Source organism: Trachurus japonicus, chromosome 24 (genome assembly GCF_045865225.1).
Source record: "Trachurus japonicus isolate A0001 chromosome 24, Traja_1.0".
NCBI classification, from domain to species: Eukaryota; Metazoa; Chordata; class Actinopteri; order Carangiformes; family Carangidae; genus Trachurus; species Trachurus japonicus.
Window position 1 is genome coordinate 13790512 of NC_140930.1, and position 20862 is coordinate 13811373.

At 41.9% G+C, this 20862-nt stretch overlaps 1 protein-coding gene across 2 annotated transcripts; it reads left to right on the forward strand.

Moving 5' to 3' along the window:
* The first annotated feature begins 1027 nt into the window (after positions 1 to 1027).
* Positions 1028 to 19810, forward strand: pals1b (protein associated with LIN7 1, MAGUK p55 family member b). Of its 2 annotated transcripts, none has more exons than XM_085770590.1 (14): positions 1028 to 1285; positions 4526 to 5004; positions 6620 to 6828; positions 9886 to 9963; positions 12591 to 12710; positions 13391 to 13552; positions 14339 to 14416; positions 14502 to 14685; positions 15906 to 15974; positions 16141 to 16212; positions 16884 to 17045; positions 17499 to 17701; positions 17987 to 18097; positions 18743 to 19810. In XM_085770590.1, exons 2-14 carry the CDS (start codon positions 4677 to 4679, stop codon positions 18917 to 18919), a joined length of 1953 nt encoding a protein of 650 aa, XP_085626716.1. In that variant the 5' UTR covers positions 1028 to 1285; positions 4526 to 4676; the 3' UTR covers positions 18920 to 19810. The 2 variants fall into 2 exon arrangements, with proteins under 2 accessions (XP_085626716.1, XP_085626717.1); XM_085770591.1 differs by having other exon boundaries at positions 12603 to 12710; positions 18743 to 19804.
* Positions 19811 to 20862: the final 1052 nt, after the last annotated feature.

Genomic DNA, 20862 nt, shown 5'->3' on the forward strand with positions numbered 1-20862 from the left:
GCTGAAATGCCTTTGAGGCAGCGTCACACACAGAAGAATATGAGCTAAAAGAAAACAACAAGAACAATTTACAAATGTACATCAGCAACTCAATCCTAATTTATTCTATTTGGAAGGAAAACATTGTAGTTTTTACTTTTTGTGCAGAATTATATTATACAGTAGATGCAAACTAGGCTATATCAACAAAACTGTTTAAGTTATGTATTATTATGCGTGTTGTACTAGGTACAATATAAACATTTGCATAATATAATATAATCCTTTATTTGTCCCACAATGGGGAAATTTACAGGGTTGCAGCAGCAGACAACAGCAAAGAAATGTATAGGACAGATAACCCAGCCAGCACACCCATGTGGGGCCTAGATGAGCTCCATCAGGGCTGATATGTGGGCCCCAGCTTGGCTGCCCAACTGGGGCCCAGCTGATTTTGTCCGCAGTTTCCATGGAGGCCCTACATGTGTTAGCCCTGTTGGGTTGATGCTGGGCCCTTGTTGGGCTTCATATGGGCAAAACCCATGTATATTCTTCTGGGATGCCCACATGGGGCCCAACACCAATCCATTTAAAAGCCCACTCTATTCTGATGTCTTTTTTACTTTTTGGGGTAAGGACAGTCATGAGCTACGTCATTTTGGTTTGGATGGTGGTTTGTTTTTCTATTTTTATATATTGAATACAGAGAGCACTTGTATGTTGTTTAGATAAAAATCTATAAAATCTATTAAAAAAAAAAAAAAGTTGAGTTGAAGTCCATGTAACCCAAGTGAATTTCATGTGGACCCCACTTGGATGTGTTGGCTGGGAAATAGCAGTAAATAAAAAAAGAGCAGTATTTGTAATAGAGTTTGATTAAGACAAAATAATAAATAGGAAGAGATATAAATATATACACATTTGAATATTTAATTGTTAAATATCTAAGTATTTCACCCCTTACATTTCTGATGTAGGCTACTCACTGCAACTTGAGGAATGTGGTAGTACCGCTCCCAACAGAGAGGGGTTGCTATGGAGTCGCAGTGTTGCCAGGGAGACGACTCAAAACACTAGGCGCAGTTCCTCAGCAATGGCTACAAGTGTCCCGACTCTGCCTGGACACAAAACTCACTGCGGCGGCTGAACGCGGACCGAGAGAGACCCCTGTAGCTTCTCCAACCACCCCCGACCATCCGTATGTGAATAAACCCCCACATTTCCAAGGCGTTTGGTGGATTATAAAAAGGAAATAACCCCCTCTACTTTACCCAAAACCCATTCAGGGTCCGCTATCTTTGAAGTGGTGAGTACACGCAGCCTGTTGTTGTTGTGGGACAGTTAAGCTACGCAGTTAGCGGCACCAGGCTAATAAGCTAGGCTGCACGCTATTGTCCCGTGTTTTCTGTCTTTTCCTAGACGTGGTGTTGCAATTTTAGGTCGGCTGTTGTGTTTGAATGTGTCACAGCGTTTCTCTTTTGTAAAGCTGCACAAAACAAGATACTTATTCTGCACAAAATTAACGAGAGAGAGAGAAAAAAAGTTGCTCCGGTGACTCACATTTGCAATACGCCTGATTTAAGTTAATGTATAGTGTAGTCACCTCAAGTAAAGCTAAAGAAAAATGACTAATGACCAAGAATATCATCTGTTGTTCCCTCTGGATGTGTGCATGGAGCTAATTATAGCCAGAGATCTAGAGAGGAAATCCACCAAACCTCAGTTTTACCCATCATTTAGCTAAGTGACTTTGTCAAATAAAGTCATGGCAAGACATGATGGAAATTAACTAATCACAACTAATCTAGATGCTGCAGCTGACTTGTCATGACAAATGTGAGAAAAGTATCCTGAAGAAAAGATGGCTACTACCACTCTGAGGCACATCAGAAAATCTGAGCCAGATTGGTTTAATTGTGACTATATTAGTATGATTATATTAAGTATGCCAGCACAGGCAGTGCCCATGTCACAGCCAACTATAATAACTGTTATTCACCCACAGTAGCCTTCAGCAAATTGTGTTTATGTCTACTGGTGCATCTATGATAATATAGTCTAAGCTCAAGGCTCACTAATCTTTTGCTCGAGCTTTCCGGCAAATCTTTCACCACTTTTCCCAGCAAAAAAACAAGAAAAGATGGAGTAGTTTTTAATAGATAAACCACTGTTAGACTCATACTTTTATCAGAGGAGGATGCCATTTTCATTCATATATTCTTTATGCTTTATTACACAGTGGAGTGAGTAGCACAAGGGTTGATCTTCAACAAGTTGAAGTAATGTAGCTAATACAGGTCCTAGTAAACACAATTTAACCAGTTTTTCTGTAGTATTTCATGTCAGTCCCCTTTTATTTTGTAAGTATTTTGTATTTTTGGCCTTCTGTTGTCACCTCTGTTCAGTAAGTGGACTTGCTGATATGAGCATTGTCACTGTCTAATTTGACGTCACATGTATGTGTGTAATAATGCAGTGCCCCCCGAACTCGTTCTACATAGCCGACTGACAGCCAAACTTTTTACGTTGCCTCGTGTGTTTGTGTTTCAGTGGGTGTGTGTGCACTTCCAGTCATTCTCATTCCTCTACCCACGTCCCTCTGTCCCTTTCCCAGCATCCCTTCGAGCGCCGTTGTGGCCACTGAGCCAGAGTAGAGCATGAGATCCCAGGCTTAATTAAGCCCACAGGAACAGATGGCCCGCTGGCAGTCTCTGCTGTTTGTCAGCCATACACCGCCACTCTAAACAGAGCTAAATGCTTCTGCAGGGGAGGGGTTTGGGAGCTTGGACCAAGAGCCGAGGGGATAGACCTGCCAGACGTAATTAGCTGTGGGAAGTAGGTAGAAGAGGGGGGAGGGCCGCCATCGCCATGTGGTGGTAGGTGACATGAGTGTATGACTGGCTGTATGACATGAGCTCCACAGGTGACTTTCAGTGACAAAGCTGTGTTTATAGTTATGGTTACTGAGGGCTTTTCTCTATGCGGATGGAAAGGTGTCTTCAACAGGTAAGTGGTAGTTGTGTGGACCTTTTCTAACATGGAAATAATCATCTTTTACATAATTGAAGCTCCAGGAAATGTGAAAGCTCGAGTGCGTGGCAAGACTGAATTGAGTTTAAGACATGGCATATTTGCAAATTTCCTGAACCTAAGCCTCCGCATCTTATTTAAACAGAAGCTAATGGCATTATGTTATATATGGAGACACGCTTGTGGCTTTCAAGGTATATATGCTCCTCGATGGCCTGTGAAAATCACTTTGTCTCACAGCACTTACTGAGAGCTGAGCTAACAAACTCCAAGTCATACTACCAATCAACTAATCCAGATTAATACACGTAGCATCCTAGCATCCTTAAAATAGATTATAATCCACATCAATAACAACACTGGCAGGGCGGGTTGTAGTAGTAGGTGTGTCATGTATCACATGCTTGTGTTATCTTTATCTGGCCATGTGTACACAGGCTACAGATGGATATTTCGATTAAGCTGTTCATAAGGATGGGACAGCTGGGGACAGGTGTACCCAAGCAAATGGCTGGATGAGGCTGAACTGAAGGGATTTCAGGTGGCTGAGGCCAGAGGGCTTTCCACGTTGGGAGTTAGATTAGTGGTGTGTGTTAGAAAAGAGGAGGTCGGAGAAAACGTTGGCCCCGAACAACCAGCAGCCATCTACAAATTGTATTATTAACATATATTACAATAAAACAACATGTCAGTGTGGCTCTCTGTTTCCAAGATACATGAGTTTATTGGTAATACTGACCTTTACACCGATCTTGACACAGTAAGTGAGTGTTGTGAATGCAAACAAGTTACATCTACTGCAATTAGGGGCAGATGTAAAATTAAAATCACAACAGAAACAATTTAACTAATTATTCTTTTTTTTAATTATTATTTATTTAACTGAAACAAATAAGATAGCAAATTAAAGAAATGGCATTTAACCCAAATTTATATACAACTAAGCGCCACTTTCATTATCAATTAATTTGCTATCTATGATAATAAAATATCAAGGAAAATGTGCGACACAAATCAACAAAACAAATGAGTTTTCTCGCTAATATTCAGTGAACTATTTTACCATCCATTATACAAATGGATGCTGTAAAAATTTGTGCAAATTTATGTATGTGGGGGAAAAAAAGACAACAAATAAAATACATATTTCAGAGAATAACATAACCAACAATTCATCATTCACAGCCTCTGAAATAACGCAGACTGTGGCTGTGATGACAAGCAAGGCGAGGCTCTCGAGGATTTATTGAGCTATCAATCACCCTGTCAGAGTATCAGCCAAACTGATGTATATCTTATCAGGGAATGAAACCCTTTAACTTCTGTCTGTATTTTGCTACGAATGCGACAAAGTGAAAGTTAATGAGGATTTTTTTCATCTTTATTTTTCACTCTTCCTAAAGATTGTTTAGAATAATCTTTGCAGTGTCCTCTTTAAAGAATGAACTCTACCACATATTTTAAATACTCAACTTTACACTCAAATGAAAGTTGTTTGAACTCTGTTTTGTTTCAGGATGACGGATCACAGAGAGAACATAACGGTCAACGTCCAACGCTGGAGAGCTATGGCTCATGAGTTGAGCAGTTTGAGCACCAGTGCCTCGTAACGCCCGAGCAGATCTCAGTAAACGCCGCGGTTTGAGCCGTACGCCGCCGCAGCAGGGATGATCACGTCCCACATGAACGGTTATGTGCAAGAGGCCTCTGGTCAGGCCAAGAGCCACAGGGAGAGGGCTGTGGACTGTCCAGGGGAGGAAAGCAGCCTTGTCAAATCTCCACACAGCAGTGCCCACATGGAGAGGATCCAGCACTACCAGGAGGAGCTGAAGAAGAGGAGAGAGGAAGACAGCCGGGGGAAGCATGACATCGACCCCAACGCCTCACTGAGGCTCAAGAAGCTGTCGCAGAACCCCAAGGTGGGCATTGACAACCCCACCTTCGAGGGAAAAGAGAGAGCCGCCAAGGACACATGCTCCCAGGATGCTGTTGCCGGTGAGTTAAGAGGAGGGGGGATGGGCAGGTGGGAGGTCTTTACGAGGTCAAAGAGGCTGGAGAGAGGAAAGGAGGTTACAAAGGAGAGGAGAAATGCAGATAGCAGAGAAGAATGGGGAATTGTAAGGTTGTACAAAATTTGGTGAGGACAAAAGGAGTTAAAACAAAGACGACTGACTGAGGGGGCAGAGCAGAGGGCAGCGGTGGAGGAGGGTGAAGTGTTATTGGGGTTGTTGTCCTGGCTCCATTTCCTGGACTGAGGCACACAGAGGCCATTAATGGAACAAAAAATATATACTACACTGATGTTGCATCCACAGTGCATAAAATGAACTTCTGCTGAGCAAAATGTTGGTTTGTTTGTTTGCACGAGAGACAAGATTTTGCCTACACAATTAAGTGTAAAAATGATTTCAGGCACCAGCATTTACATGTTGTCAAGTATTGTAGCCACAAACAAGGTGTTAACAAGACACAAGTTAGTTAAAGGGATAGTTCAACATTTTTGCGGCAGGCCCATTGCCATAATCCCTATAGTTTTAGGTAGTAGGTTTGTTACCTTTAATTGTCAGTGCAAGCTATTATTAGAACGGGGGAGCAGAGCCGCGAGCTGCTCAGAGCTACGCTACGGAGGCTAATGGGATTTCTTGGTTTCCCTCATCAAACTCATCAAATACACAATCAAACAACTCCAAAACGCTCTCGTGGACAAGTTGTGACCTGCACATTCACCACGCTATGAGATAATAAGGGAATGTTACGAGACGGAGTTGTTTTCGAGGTAAATTCATGCAAAATGCTGATGCGTGTTCCCGTCGGGGGCAGTTTTTCGGCAAGCAGTCTCTGCATTTGTCAGACTTGATTATCAGAGTCAGATGCTCCTGATCTGAACCTTGAGAGAGCCTGGAGATGATTTGCCATAATGAACACAAGCAGCCATTTTCCCTCTAAGAGCCTTTGTGAAAACAAAGGTTGGACTTTACTTAGCTGTGTTATCAAAAGAGTGGATTAACATATATTTTGTTATGACTCCTGTAAAGTTAAATCAATGATCCAGCAACCAGAGAACTGACATGCAGGTGTACCTAGATATTTCTCAAGCTATGTTAAGCAACAGGAGTTCAACTGAAGGCAACTGGACTTGGTTGTAGACGTTTCACCTCTCATCTTCTTCTTCAGTTGTGACAGTTTAGCAGAGAGATATACAGTATTTACATGAGGCCTGTGGCTTAGCAGCAGGATTATCATCTGAAAGCAGTGGAGCAAAATCTGAGTGACTCAAGAGCCTAAATCCAGTCCTCATTCAGGTAAATGGAAAAGTGGTCTCAGACTTTTGGATCACACTCTTTGGGAAATGATGACGGTTGTAATGATAACAACAGAGAATCTGCACCTTATGGAAACCTGCAGACCACATTTGCAGACCTTGGACTTGTATTATATGAGATTAGTCTTCGATGACAGTCTGGGATTAATCGGACTAAAGCAGGTAGAACGTGCGGGTGGAAGTCTTCGATATACAAATATACGACGAGGACGAAGATTTGGCTGCTGAACATCATCATCAGTGCGTTCGGATGCGATGCGCCCCTCACTGTCTGTGTCTCTCTCTCAGAGCTGGAGGAGTTGCTGCAGGCTCTGAGGAGTTTGCAGCACTGCCTGACGGATGGGCAGAGCCAGCAGGATGTGGAGCTCATCCTGCAGCTCCTGACCAAGGAGGACTTCAGGAATGCCTACACCATCTACAGCGCTGTTTCCCAGCAGATGAGCAGAGTGCGGCCAAACTCTCCCCTCACAGCACAAGCACAGGATCTCTGCCAGGAGGTACGCATACTGGTTTTTATTTTGAAGCAACAAGATAGATGTGAAACTGAAAATAGAAATTATGTGGAAACACAATGATATCGCTGCAGCATGAATGAGGAAAAGTATTACAAGTTTACATAGGGGTCAGTGGTAACTTTGCGGCTATTGCATTGGTATTTGTTAAGTTGTTTACACTGCTGGGGCTTATAGTTTTGTAAATGCAAGTGGTTTCTGTGTCCACAGCTCCAGGAGAAACTGAGTCCAGGAGAACAGGCTGGCTTTTTTCTGAGAATAATGAATAACTCACTTTAATATTTCAGACATTTTTACCCAGGCCACAAAGCCCTTCCCTGCCCCTCATGAGACCAGCAGTGGCGGTTTATGCGTAAAAGCGCTTCGATTGTACTCGCCAATTTGTGGGTTTTTGGCGCCGTCAAAGCTTATATTTAGAGACAGGCACCTCTATGACTAAAGTAACTGAACAAACTCAATGAAGCATGAAAAATCTCCGCTGGTGGCGATGATTAATTCAACAAAGCTGCCCAAAACACAGCCAGGCCAAGTCTGAATAATTATAAAATGTAAATTGCCTTGTGGTTAACTAGGTGAGTGAAAACAAGAGCGAGGGTTTTGTGGGATATAGACCATGCATGAAAATTGAGTGAGCTGGGGGAAAAAAGAGAAAAGCACAAGACGTAGATGGACAAGAAAGGAACAGGAGAAAGTGATGAAACAAAACTTAAACATAAGGTTTGGTATTGTACTGCTGCTCTGGAAATATATAAAATGCTCAAATTAACTTGTCCAGCAGCTATTTCCTCTTTAAATAAGTTGACATTACTGCGTCCTGAGCCTCAGTGCAGAGAGTGACAGAGCTCAAGAAACCATCTCAGTTATTCAGGATTGAGAAGGCGGGGGATTCTGCCACACCTAACTTCCTCGTTGACAAAACACGAGCCGGTCGGTCTCTACCGGAGCAAAGCGACAGTAATTGACTTGTATCCCTGCAGAGCAGAGCCGAGCTGAGAGAGTCAAACGCAGCCTGTCACACGGAGCCCAGTCGGTGTCAAAAGACATAAATTGTGATATGGTTTTTCCGTGAATTAGGTAGACGCTCTGTACATCTTTGACAAGCTACACCCACAATAGGCACTTCATTAGGATTAGTGTCAACTTTTGATAGGTGCAACATGAGAGAGTGTAATACAGGCTTTTCAGCGCAGTCAGACTTGGCGCAGCGTGATTTTCAGCTGATGGCTAGATGTGTAAGAGTCAACCTTGTTTTGACAAAACAGGCTGCTACGAGCTGTGCAGAGTTCATTCAAAGGGCACCGAGCAGCACCGCTACACAATTGTTATTCCAGTCTTGACAGCAGAGGGTTTGGACGTTCGGGCGCTGGCTGGGTGAGATGATCAATTTCTTCCCCCACATACAGTAAGTCAGTGTGTGGACCCGACTCCCGAGGTGCTTAACGGCGTGTAAGAGTTTGAGCCACAGTGTGCCTGAACTAAGTGGCTGTGCTGTGTGGCACTCAGATTGGCCAGTGGGTAAACTAATCTCCCAGCAGCCCTCGGTGCTTGCTGAGTGGTGCTGCTTCACCGCAGGAAGGATCTGGTCGGCCAGAAAAAGAAACTCCAGAGGCTTACAGCAGAGTGGGCTGAGGCGCTGCACTGCTCAGGGGGGGAGGGAGGGAGGAGGGAGAGAGGGTGGGGGGGAAGTGCGTCACCTTGTTAGCGAGAGCTTCGATTAGTGTAATGGATGAACTAAGCTCGGAACAGGAGACAAAGAGGAAGAGGCAGGAAGACAGAGCAACAGAGCACCAGCATGTGTCAAATGTCACCGTTCAACAAACAATCCAAGCCACAAACAATAGCATTTCACACCAAATGATTGATTGAATGAATGATGAACCAAATGATTAAGATGGAAACATACAACAGAGAAGAGTGAAAAGAAACCCTGGGAGCTAAGTGGATGTAGTGCCAGCAGGTGCTTTCCAAGTTTATGCTTGTAATCTTTGATTAATTACAAGTTGCACGTGTAAAAACACATCATAAAAATGAATCACGTGGTGAATTTAGTTTTAGTTTTAACAGCCAACACTTCAGATGTTTCTTTACAGCAGAGTGAATATGAAGCACTTGTGACTGTGCCATGTGTGTGTGTGTGTGTGTGTGTGTGTGTGTGTGTGTGTGTGTGTGTGTGTGTGTGTGTGTGTGTGTGTGTGTGTGTGTGTGTGTGTGTGTGTTTGTCTGTGTGCACCTTTGTCTTTTTAATTTTCTTGCAAATCTACAGAAATTCAAACTCTTCCCATCATGCATTTGGCTCATTACCAGAGTAATGTACCGTACTGTATGTCTGTTTAAAGTCCAGGCTACGTTCAAATATTTCAATTCAATTTTCACTAACTGACACTGTGTTTTATTGAAATAACTGTTTTGCAAATTGAAGATTATATTATACAATCAAAAAGTGAAGCACGTAATCATTAACTAATGATAGGGTGAGGTTTGGACTAAGGAAAGTTCACTATCATAAGCCACTTGTGAATATTTAGGATAGTGTTTTTCAACCTTGGGTTCGGGACCCCACGTGGGGTCGCCTGAAATGTCTAGTATTTGATAAAAAAAATTACAACTAATTACTCTTCTTTTTAAAATTATGATTAAAAACACCACGCACAATCTTAAACAACAATATTCTATACTTTCACTTTCTCAAATATAAATCGAGTTCAAATAAAATGCAGCATATAAAAATATCTCAGCTGGCGCATCTTGATTTACGGCGCAGGGTCGCCAGAAATTTGTGATGTCAAAATGGCATCACGAGACAAAAAGGTTGGGAACCACTGACTTAGGATATCTTGTGTTTGAGATATCAAATGTATCCGTAGAGTGTTTTGCTATTAAGGTCGTCAATGATGTAGATTTGGTATTAAAACCTACCGAACATTACATTATGCTAAGTTTCTAGAGAAATTATACTAGAGACTACATTAAAGAATATTAAATAGTTACATGTCACATTCTTTAACTGTGATAAACTCTTTATCTATGTGTGTCTCTGCACAGGTACAGAAGATTCTCCAGTCCAGCCATCAGAAGGAGGGCTTGGAGCTCAGGGCTCTGCTCACAAATCCTCATCTACAGGTCAGAGATCAGCTCGCCAGTCGTCGTGACTCATCATCATATCTCCCTTTGACTCACAATATGATTATAATCTAACACCAGCGAGGCTCAGCAATCCTGCAGAGCAAACTCATTTATTTAGTTAATATGCTCATAATTGAAATGAGGGAATAGTCACTCCTATGGTGTAATTGTTTCCCCTGCAGCCTCCACTCAGAGGGCAGAGGTCCATCCAACAGGCCATAATATACGACTTACTGTATGTGCTCGCAAGCTCTAAGACGAATGAAGGACAGTTTCATCATGTTGTCGGCTTATTTACATTTATACTGTACAATATATCAGGAAAGAATGGAAGATATAGAAATCAGCCTTTTCATGAAACAAGCCATGGTTACCCTTGAGATTGCAGGAGTTTATTGTTTTGCTCAAGGACACATGGGTAACGGAGATGCTTGTTTTGCAAATTAATTACTTCGTGACACATAAATTTTATTATTGGCTATTATTTTAGGGTTTTCAAAAGTCAAAGAAAATAAAAAATGTTCAAGGTCATCTCGTATTTTTGCTCCAGAGATTAATGGAGTTGGTCTCAAGAAAGGTTATTATGCAAATTAGGTTGTAATGTGGGTCAGCTCTCTTGGTAATGAAAAAGCATGATTTGCACGTTCTTCGCCGCAGAGTGCTCATCAATTTCCTTTGAATTAATTTTATTTTAAAAAAGACAGTGAAAATAGTAAAAGATCTGACTTGTTTGTGTTGAACCCAGCCCACAGCTATGTAGTTTAAAATTCCTCAACACTGATGTACAGCAGTTTAGACTGATAAAGGCCATATTTATGATGGCATTAGTAAGATTTATGCTCATGGGAGGCAAAGTGCCTTCTCCTCCAGTGGATGAATGATGATGTTGGACAAATTATAAGATATACATGGTTTATCTGTGGTCCAAAAGTATCTAATTTATCAGAGTTTAGTCTGGGAAGGATTTAACATTTATGTAATGAATCATTCACACAAGAGGTAAAATATCAGTCTTGGAACTTCACTTACATTAAGTCATTTGGCAGGCACTTTTATCCCAACTCCTAATCTGTATTGTCAGGCTGATGTAAAGGGCAGCCCTGCTGGAAACGGACACATCTTATATCTCTGTCCACTTGAGGGACGTGCCCTTGTTTGAAGTTTAAGCAGGTTCAATGTGGCAGTAACCTGTTTAGTAATGATCTTACTAAGGCTGCTGTTGGCACAACTCACGAGCTGGACAATATAAGATCTTCTTTCTTTCTAAGGCGCACCGCACGCTCCGTCTGCACGGAAATGATCAGACCTCTTCCACGGCTGTGCAAGGACTCATATAATGAAGCATCTTATTGATTATCATTATCTGATGTCATTTTAACGGGACTTTTGTTGAGCATTTCAAAAGAATCAAACAGATATTCAAGGTGCATCAACCTCTGAAGTGGCTTCCTCTGTCAGTTTAAGCTTCAGTGAGTCTTGTGTGTTAAAAAAAAAAAAATTTGGACACATTATCAGACTGTCATCGTCCATTAGCGAGGCAGTAAGGTGAGAAAAGACCTCAGGTGGATGACTCTGTTGTGATTTTACGGTCGAGGGTTCTGACAAGGGAGCGCCGGGGGTCTGATGTTTGACCCATGTGACCGTGTGAACTACCCCAGCTCTCCAAAAACCGGCCTGTTAACCCCTCCACTGAGTCGGAACCATGTAGCCAGCGGGGGGGCGGGCGGCGGGCGGCGTGATGCGATGTGAGCCCGCCTCGTGGCACACAAAGTGGAACACATTATGTTGGTTTCTCTGCGGGGAGCCAGAGGATCACATGATGAGTCAGCCTGTGGAGCGCACGGGTAAAAAAAAAAACAGCCTCATACTCCTAAAAAAAAACAAAAAAAAACTAATAGAGACAGGTACATGTGTGAGAGGAGCGGGCGGGCGCCCCCTCCGGTCCGCCCCTTTCGCCAATTTTCTGGGACGTGTTATCCTCACGAGCAGGGGAAGCCAAAGGTGTCTGATGATTGATGGCGCTGGATCCTGACTCCTAAATGCACGGGGAGATTAAGACGGATTGCGTGCACGCCAAAGCTTAGCCTGGCCTCCTCCGGTCTCTCAGGTCCCCTCTGCTGCCGCACAGAGAAACTAATTTGGACGGACGGTTATTAATTGTGGGGTACGCAGCACTTGTCACATTAAATGAAGTGAAGGAGCAATCTCTGTATTATTTCTGGCTTAGAGGTGGCTCTGCTGACTGCTCTCGTTAAAAAGGACGGGTGGTGGATAGGTCTCTCCGGTAGCAGGTGCACGTCCAAGGGAAAAAATAGGGTTTTTTAAAAAACGTATTTGTTATTACTTCTCTTTCTCTAGACAAGAACAAACTAAACTATGAACAGTTTGACTCAGATTCTGCAGGATTAATGGTCGTTTTATTCTCCTGACAAGCATCAGTCCTGATAGAGGACGTTTCCCTGCTCAGTTCCTTTACCTCACGCTGCCCTCTCCGTTATTTTCTGTCTGTCTTGTGTCTCTTTCTCGTCTTTCATGTGTCTGTAAAAAAAAAAAAAAAAAAATTCTATATGTTTGTACTGTTTGTCTCTATGTGTGTGTCTATGTGTTTCTTTTTTATGTGGCAGGCACTGATGCAGGCCCATGACAGTGTGGCGGGGCAGGAAATGGCCGAGGAAAGTGTGGCCCAGTACCACGGAGAGACGGTTAAACTGGTGCGGCTAGAGAAGACCCGTGACACCCCACTGGTGAGACTTTTTCATTACTTTTTCCTTCTTTTTTTGGACTTAGTTTTTATTTCATTTCATTTAAATTATACATACAGAATCATATTCATCATATTATCTGCTGTATTCTCAAATTTCCATACAATGTACAGCTTATAGGGACGTGATAACAAAAGGAAACAGAGACTGTAATAACAGACAGATAAAATAAAACTAAATTATATAAAACAAAATAAAATAAAAAGTATCCGATTAACGATATAGATTGTCATTACTCTTTTTAAGCCACTTGAACTCAATGTTTGTATTTGTTTGTTTTACATTTTCCCACGGCCTCTCAGCCATTTAATCTGGTTTGTTCTTCATAACTGAGCTGTGAATGCTGTAAATTGCAGCTTTACAGAGGGCAAAGCATGAGAGACAGGGACACTTGGATATAATTGCAGTACAACCAAAAAATTAAAAAAAAAAGATCACACAACATTCACAATAGAACAACATGTGTAGCTGTGCAGGCTGTTACGTGTTGTGTGTAAGTCCAGTGATCGAGTGTCAGTGTTAATGTAGCTACAAACAACCAGGGCAGCAAAGTACCGGCATGTCAGTATGAGTTTCAAACATCCATACATTGAAAATGAATACAGTTACACATAGTATGAACTGTGTGTGTGTGTGTCTGTGTGTCTGTGTGTGGCCATCAGGGTGCGACAGTACGTAACGACATGGACAGTGTGGTGGTGAGTCGTGTGGTCAAAGGCGGAGCAGCGGAGCGGAGCGGCCTCCTCAGCGAGGGCGACGAGATCCTGGAGATCAACGGGGTTCCCTTACGCGGGAAACACGTCAACGAAGTCCACGACTTACTGGTGAGGACGACCAGAGGTTGTTGTTTTTTTTAGTAAGAACAAAAACACGCACGTCCCAAAAACGTGAGGATAGGTGCAGGTCCACAAAAGGAGATACAGGTAGAGAAAGAAGAAGACCGCACACTAGTTTTTGCTCCCGTGACAATTTATTGTCACACACCAAGTGGTAACGTTTCGGGCATCAGCCCTTCATCAGACTGGAACAGTTGTTTTTTTTTACAATTTATTTATTAACATTTTTCATATACAGTTCACAGCATCAATATCAGCAATAGAAATTCAAAGGTTTTTTTAACTGGTGGCCAGAAACTCCCAGTGCTCCTGCTTTATCCACTTATAGGAGGAGTTTTCTGCTTTCATCCACAATTGACACACACATTCAACAATAATAATGTATGGATCAATAGTCTTTTGAAGCTGTGGAAAGAGAAATGTTTGAGGTTTTGTATCAAAGACAATTAGCACCAACGCTGTAATTTTAGACATATACACTCATTTCCCTTATTCATGTATTATAGTCTAGACACAATGACAAACTTCCCCGTTGACGACATTTCTTTTTCCTGTGCTATATTCAAACACACCTGACCTGACCAGTTGTTTCTGTATAGACACTCTCTTCTGGAATATACAGAATCAAAATATGCAGTGCATCAATCTGCAAAGCAATAAAAAAAGTGCTAAAAGTTTGAGCCCCTCGGCAAATATAGTCAGTAACAAATATTCTTTTATGGAAATGCATTCTCCCGTCATGTTTAATTCATTGTATCTCATCTTTTCCATCAGCAACAAATGCATGGCACTCTGACCTTCCTCCTCATCCCGAGCTCTCAGATTAAACCTGCCCCACACAGACAGACCGTGGTAAGTCTCTAATGATGTGCGTGCGTGAGACCGCCTGTCTGCATGCATGTAACACCAACCTTGACATTGTTAACCCTGCCCTCAGATGCACGTACGAGCTTACTTTGACTACGACCCCTCTGACGACCCCTTCGTGCCGTGTCGGGAGCTGGGCCTGTCCTTCCAGAAGGGAGACATCCTCCATGTTATCAGCCAGGACGACCCCAACTGGTGGCAGGCCTACAGGGACGGAGACGAGGACAACCAGCCCCTGGCTGGACTCATTCCAGGTAGGGATGTGACTGGGGCTGAATATCAATATTTAATGTAGTGCTTCTGCTTCATAAGGGAAGATAACAGCTCCAAGGACATACAGTACTGCCACTGAGCAAAAAATCTAGAGGAACCGTATACAAGTATGAAAAGATGTCTAATTATATGTTAATGGCTGAATACAAGTGACACATACATAAGATATGAAGCAGGTAACTACAACACACTTTTCAAACTGTCTTTAAACTGAATTACATGAAGTATAATACAGTCATTGACAGAATAGAATATTTTTATTTCACCAAAATAAAGTTTTATGTCATTCATTGAGTTTTATCATTTAATTACGACAGAAAGGTCAGATTTTGTTGGACAAAAGTCTTGTCGCATACAATGATATGAATTACAACATACACCAATCTTATTCATTATAATTTTTGCTTTTTGATATTTCCTCGACCTCTGCAGTGTATTTAGCTCTTAACAGGCGAAAAGGAGCAACACAACAGGAGTTGCGTGCTAACGGGGGTTATCAGCCATGGGAATAACCATCTGCCATAAAAATCAGAAATTATAATGTTATTATAAACAGTATTTTGTACATGAATCATCCCCCTCTTTTAAACCTGTGTTAATTATATACAAATACTAAACATGGTCTCAAAATATTACTTAAATCTAATAGCACACACTGTAAACAGGAGTCTTTGTTAGTAGCACATCCGTGGATTAATGCAAATTCTGATGATACATTGTCTGAGTGGTGATTTATTCCAGCTCTAGTAGCACGTGAGAGCACAGTCACAGAGCGGAGCCTGAAACCAACCTGGCACTACGTGAACCATCCTGGCAGGAAACGCACCACCCATCTGGCACGTCAAGCAGATTAAAACAAACACCTAAGAATTATTTGTGATTACTCTTTGACCCCAGGCCTGTCGTAGCTGCAGGAAAATTAGGTTAAGCAGTGGAAATGGAAAGCAGGGCTTCGTTTCGCCTGCTGCTGCACGTATGGAAAAAATATATATAATATTTGCATTTCGTACAGAGGTCCAGTGCGTTCAGGTGTGCATGTTATCATCAACTATCATGTGAGACATTTTGTTGAAGACAAACCAAACACATTTTTAAATAAATATGCGCTTTTTTTTTTTTTTAAATGGAAAACACACTGAGGTTTGTGTGTCTATATTTGCAGTGTTGTGTTCGCTGACCTATTTCCGTTTGCCTTTCGCAGGGAAAAGCTTCCAGCAACAGAGAGAGTCCTTGAAGAAAACTATAACAGACAGGAGTCGAGAGCAGCAAGGTGAGTGGGTAATGTTAAAAACAACAGATATGAGTTGCAAACTGAAACATTTTGCATCCACCGCTGTGACTCAGAGAAGTTACGTGTGCAGTGTCTAGAGGAGAGAAAAGAGAAACGGCAAATCCACACTGACGGCTAAATTCTTTTCAATTGTAATTATTATCAGGGAAGCTTTGGTATGCAAAGAAGAACAAGAAACAGAGGAAGAAGAGCACAGCAAACCTAAGCAGAAACACTGGTAAGACGACATCTTTTCTATCTTTTCTACTTAATAAATTGAGTTTAAGTGTGTTTCCACGTTAAGAACATCAACATTTCCACCAAGAGGCCACACACACTTAACCCACAGATTGTCTCCCGCTTGTCTCTCCTCATTTGCCTGCTGTGACAGAGCGCCTCCGTACTGGGCAGCTGCCAAGTGTCCACACACTTGTCAGTATTAACCCCGCACGTTAGCTGGAGCTGACATGTCCTGTCGTTCTCGCAGCAGCTTGTCCAGACTCGATGTGTCACAGGTCAGATTAGCCGTGTCTTCACAAGACGGGATCAGAGGTGGCGCCAACAGGTGCCCAGCAGGCGCCTAAATGGTTTTGGAGGGTGTTATTAGTTCACGCATAGAAACACATTAATGCCAGACACACACACACACTGCTCTCTGGCTGGTTGTGTGTTTTATGTGTGTGTGTGGGTATAAATACGAAGCAGGATGTTGCTGAAAAAGACTGTGGATGAGCTGAAAATCCACACAAACATAATTAATACCATGATAGCAGTGTGTTTTTTTTTCTTGATCTCTAAATCCTCTCACCTCCACCGGTTAAAGGTCAGAGAAAGTGACAAAACAGAGGAGTTCGAGGGGTTCGTTACATCGGTTCAGGTTCATTAACCCCTCCCTGCCTGTCTTCTCAGACTACGATGACGTCCTGACCTATGAGGAGATGTCCCTCTATCACCAGCCGGCCAATCGTAAACGGCCCATCGCTCTGATCGGCCCCACAAACAGCGGTCACGACGAGCTGCGTCGGAGGCTTCTGTCCATTGAACCGGACAGGTTTGCTGTCGCGGTGCCACGTAAGTCCACACCGGGTCAAAGCCCGAGGACTGGGTTACATACACAACCACCTTTTCAAATATACAGTATAATATACCGTAATATACAATTCAAATATATACGTATATATGACTTGCTGCTATTGTGCTTTTTATTTTTTGTAAATGTTTTTACTGCCTTACTGTGTTTTATATGAGTGTATGTAAAGTGATGAGCCCTGTCAAAGACAAATTTCTGCTACCCTTTGGGGCAGACAATAAAGAAATCTATCTATCTATCGATCTATATAATATATAGGTGATTTAGTTTAGTTTGTCAACTTTTACTGCACAGAATAATCAAAGTTTACACAAAATTAGAATTAGGAACACATTTAAAAACAAGGACATAAGAGCCACTACATGATTTTAATTATTTAAGTGGCCTTTGATGCAAAAAATAAAACGTTTCCTGTCTTTTCTTTCACGACACAGACACAACCAGAAGCCCGAGGATACATGAACGAAACGGGTGTGAGTACCATTTTGTGAGTCGGTCTTCCTTTGAAACCGACTTGGCCGCAGGGAAGTTCATCGAGTCGGGGGAATATGAGAAGAACCTGTACGGGACCAGCACCGACTCAGTCCGACACATCATCAACGCGGGACGCATCTGTATGCTCAGCCTGCACACGAGGGTAGGAGACCTGTTACTGTGGGGACATTTGTCCACATTGTGTAAATTACAAGTGTTATTTTATCTGTGATCATCCATTATCTAAAAAACTATTGTGGATCGGCCACAACATAATTATTCCTTTTCATATCCTGAACATAAATCTCCCATAATTTATTGGGTGATAGAATCTCATTCCTGCTGACTGATGTGGAAATCTTTTTATAGCCAATAATGAGACACCGTGGTAGTTTTTGGTTTTTAATTTCATGTCATAAACCCGTCCCTCTCTTCCTCCTCCTGTCAGTCTCTGCGAGTGTTGAGGTCCTCCAACCTGAAGCCCTTTGTCATCTTCATCGCTCCTCCTTCTCAGGAACGACTACGCACCCTGCTGGCCGCAGAGGGGAAAACGCCAAAGGTACCTTCCGCACAGTTGGTGCTTTAAAAAAGCTCAAATGCAGGTTGTTAGTGTCATAGTCTGAATATGATGCATGTAGGTACAGGATTTCTTTAAAATAAACAAACATCTTGTTGCGAAATGAAGGTTCATCATAGAGAAAACATAGAAGACAAGAAGTAATATTTAAAGTCTTTTAAATGCTGACTAGGATCAGCCTAACCTTAATCAGGGTTTCTACGCAAGTATGGAAAAGTATGGAATTAGATTTTATACATTTCCAGGTTTGGAAAAGTATGGAAAATGGAAATATATTTATTTTAATACTTCTCTGGGTTTGGTCTTATCTGAATTTATTTGGGTTAATTATTTTGTATGCGCTATTGTACCGAGCTACAATCTCCTGGAAATTTCAGAATAATGAAAACAAAAGATAATTGCATAATTTATTTACATGATGCACATCTAATTACTCAAATGTCACAAATTATTTGATTTTTTTTTTACCGAGAAGTCTGGTAATTAGGGTTTGGAAAAATATGGAATTTTGAAATGTCAAATGTGCAGGAACCCTGTTAATTTACCATAAGCACTTCATATCCATGTCCTACACTGTCTCATCGTCTTAAACCAACCTGGTATTGTTGTCTGTGTGTGTGTGTGCAGCCGGAGGAGCTGAAGGAGGTCATCGAGAAGGCCCGTGAGATGGAGCACAATTTCGGCCACTTCTTCGACGCGACAATCGTGAACATGGATCAGGACCAGGCTTTCCACGAGCTGCGCCGGCTCATAGACAAGCTGGACACGGAGCCGCAGTGGGTGCCCACCTCCTGGCTGTGCTAGAGAGGTTCTCGCCACGGCAACCAGTCTCAGGGTAGACAGAGGTAAACACAACAGACGAGCCTGGAGATTTTTTTTTTTCCTTTTCTTTTTTTCCAAACGAAGGACAGACACTGGTAAATTGTCGCTGGATTTTTTTTTTCACTTGCACATTCTCCTCGTTTGTAGAGGAGGTGGTCGTTACCACATGTTGCAGGGATGGACTCTCTTTTGTCGGTGTGTGTGCGTGTGTGTCTTTGTGAGTGATTCTTCTCTTTTTATTTTATTTTTTTCTCTGTTTTTTTTTGTTTCTTGATCTCACAGTTTCATGCAAAATCATTTATCAAACCAATAGAAATATTTCTATCTTATTTGTAATAGTTATTTATAATTGTAAATACATATTTTCTAGACAAAATATTTTATTGTTCCATTTTGTGTGTCTGTCGAATGTCACGGTTATGAAACGGTTTCCTGACGGCGCAGTGAGCCGCGATGTGTTACGGTTCCAGACGGAGAGAATAAGCTCCTGTGCTGAACGTCTTCCACAGAGAAACACAAAAGCACAGTCTGCTGTAACCTGCACAGTTTGGAGTGGCTTTCTCTACACCAGTATCAGTATTAGTTTGTGTTGTCTCATGTCTCCTTGACCTTGCAATAACAGACCTTCAATCTGAGGTTTTGACTCTAGCTGGTATCTTTACTGTCAGTATATCAGGCTGAGAAGTACTGCTGTTTTGTTTTTTTTTGTTTGTTTTTTTTTTACCAGAATTGTACGGACAAAACATCTCATCGCCTAGATGAACAGTAACATCAGCAAATACTGTATTGCTTCTTTGCAGGGTACTTAATTAAATTATAAGCACAATTCTGGAGAAGTGTTAATAAAATCAAATGCATATGTGAACAAATGTTACAAACTGTATGTGCTGATTTAACCTCGACCATGGAGGACGTTTCATTTTATATATTTAATCATGTTTTAGGATAGCGAAGACTACGCTCTACGACTGCCGGCAAAAGTAGCTGGATTTTTTTGGGGGGGTCAAGTGACAAGGTCAGATTTTGTAGTGTGAACACTCAGATCTTGCCCAGATCAATTTTTTTTCAAATCAGATTTAGACCACTTCCATATTATATCGGGTTTCTTTCAATGTGAACGCAGTGTGAACAACTCAGGTGGATTTGATGCGACTTTCATGTGACTTGATATCGACATTTGTCACAATTTTGCTGCTCACATCACTGTCCCACCCCTCCTGGCTTCGCATCCACACAGACCTCTGTGCCGAATCTGCACCTTAAGCACCACTAAACGCCAAAATACTGAGTTTGGCTCCGTTTTTCTTCATTCATTTCCTCCTCAGCGCCTGCTCAGACATATTAGTGCATCCATTGCACAGACACTTTGAAATAAAAGCAAAAATGTTAATTTCAACCATCAACAGCGTGCTGCACCTGACGTCATTGTTATTTTTCTTTTGCGTGTGCGGGTCAGTTCAGAACCACACGACACACCACCAACAGTTCATACTGGAATCTGATATAGGCCACATTTTAAGTTAATGTGAAAAGCTAAACAAAAAATCAGATCTGAGCAAAAAATCTGAATTGAGCATTAAGACTTACAGCAGTGGTTCCTAAACTTTTTTGGCTCGAGACCCCATTTTGACATCACAAATTTCTGGCGATCACATGACTGCAGAGGTCGATTGATTGGTCAATCACACCAGCTCAGATATTTTTATATGCTGCATTTTTTTAACTCGATTTTTGTTCTAGATTAGTGAAAGTATAGAATACACTTGTTTAAGATTGTGTATAGTGTTTTTAATCATAATTTTAAAAAGAACAAGTATTTTTTTTTATCAATTACTAGACATTTCAGGCGACCCCATTTGAATTCCAGGCGACCACACATGGGGTCCCGACCCCAAGGCTGAAAAACACTGACTTATAGTCTCTAC

Excerpts from the sequence above, each read along its gene's own strand:
- pals1b (XM_085770590.1), top strand. The coding sequence starts at position 4,677 with ATGATCACGTCCCACATGAACGGTTATGTGCAAGAGGCCTCTGGTCAG. Across the intron at positions 13,553-14,338 it reads ACGAAGTCCACGACTTACTG|CAACAAATGCATGGCACTCT; the intron begins GTGAGGACGACC and ends CTTTTCCATCAG. Across the intron at positions 14,417-14,501 it reads CCCCACACAGACAGACCGTG|ATGCACGTACGAGCTTACTT; the intron begins GTAAGTCTCTAA and ends CCCTGCCCTCAG.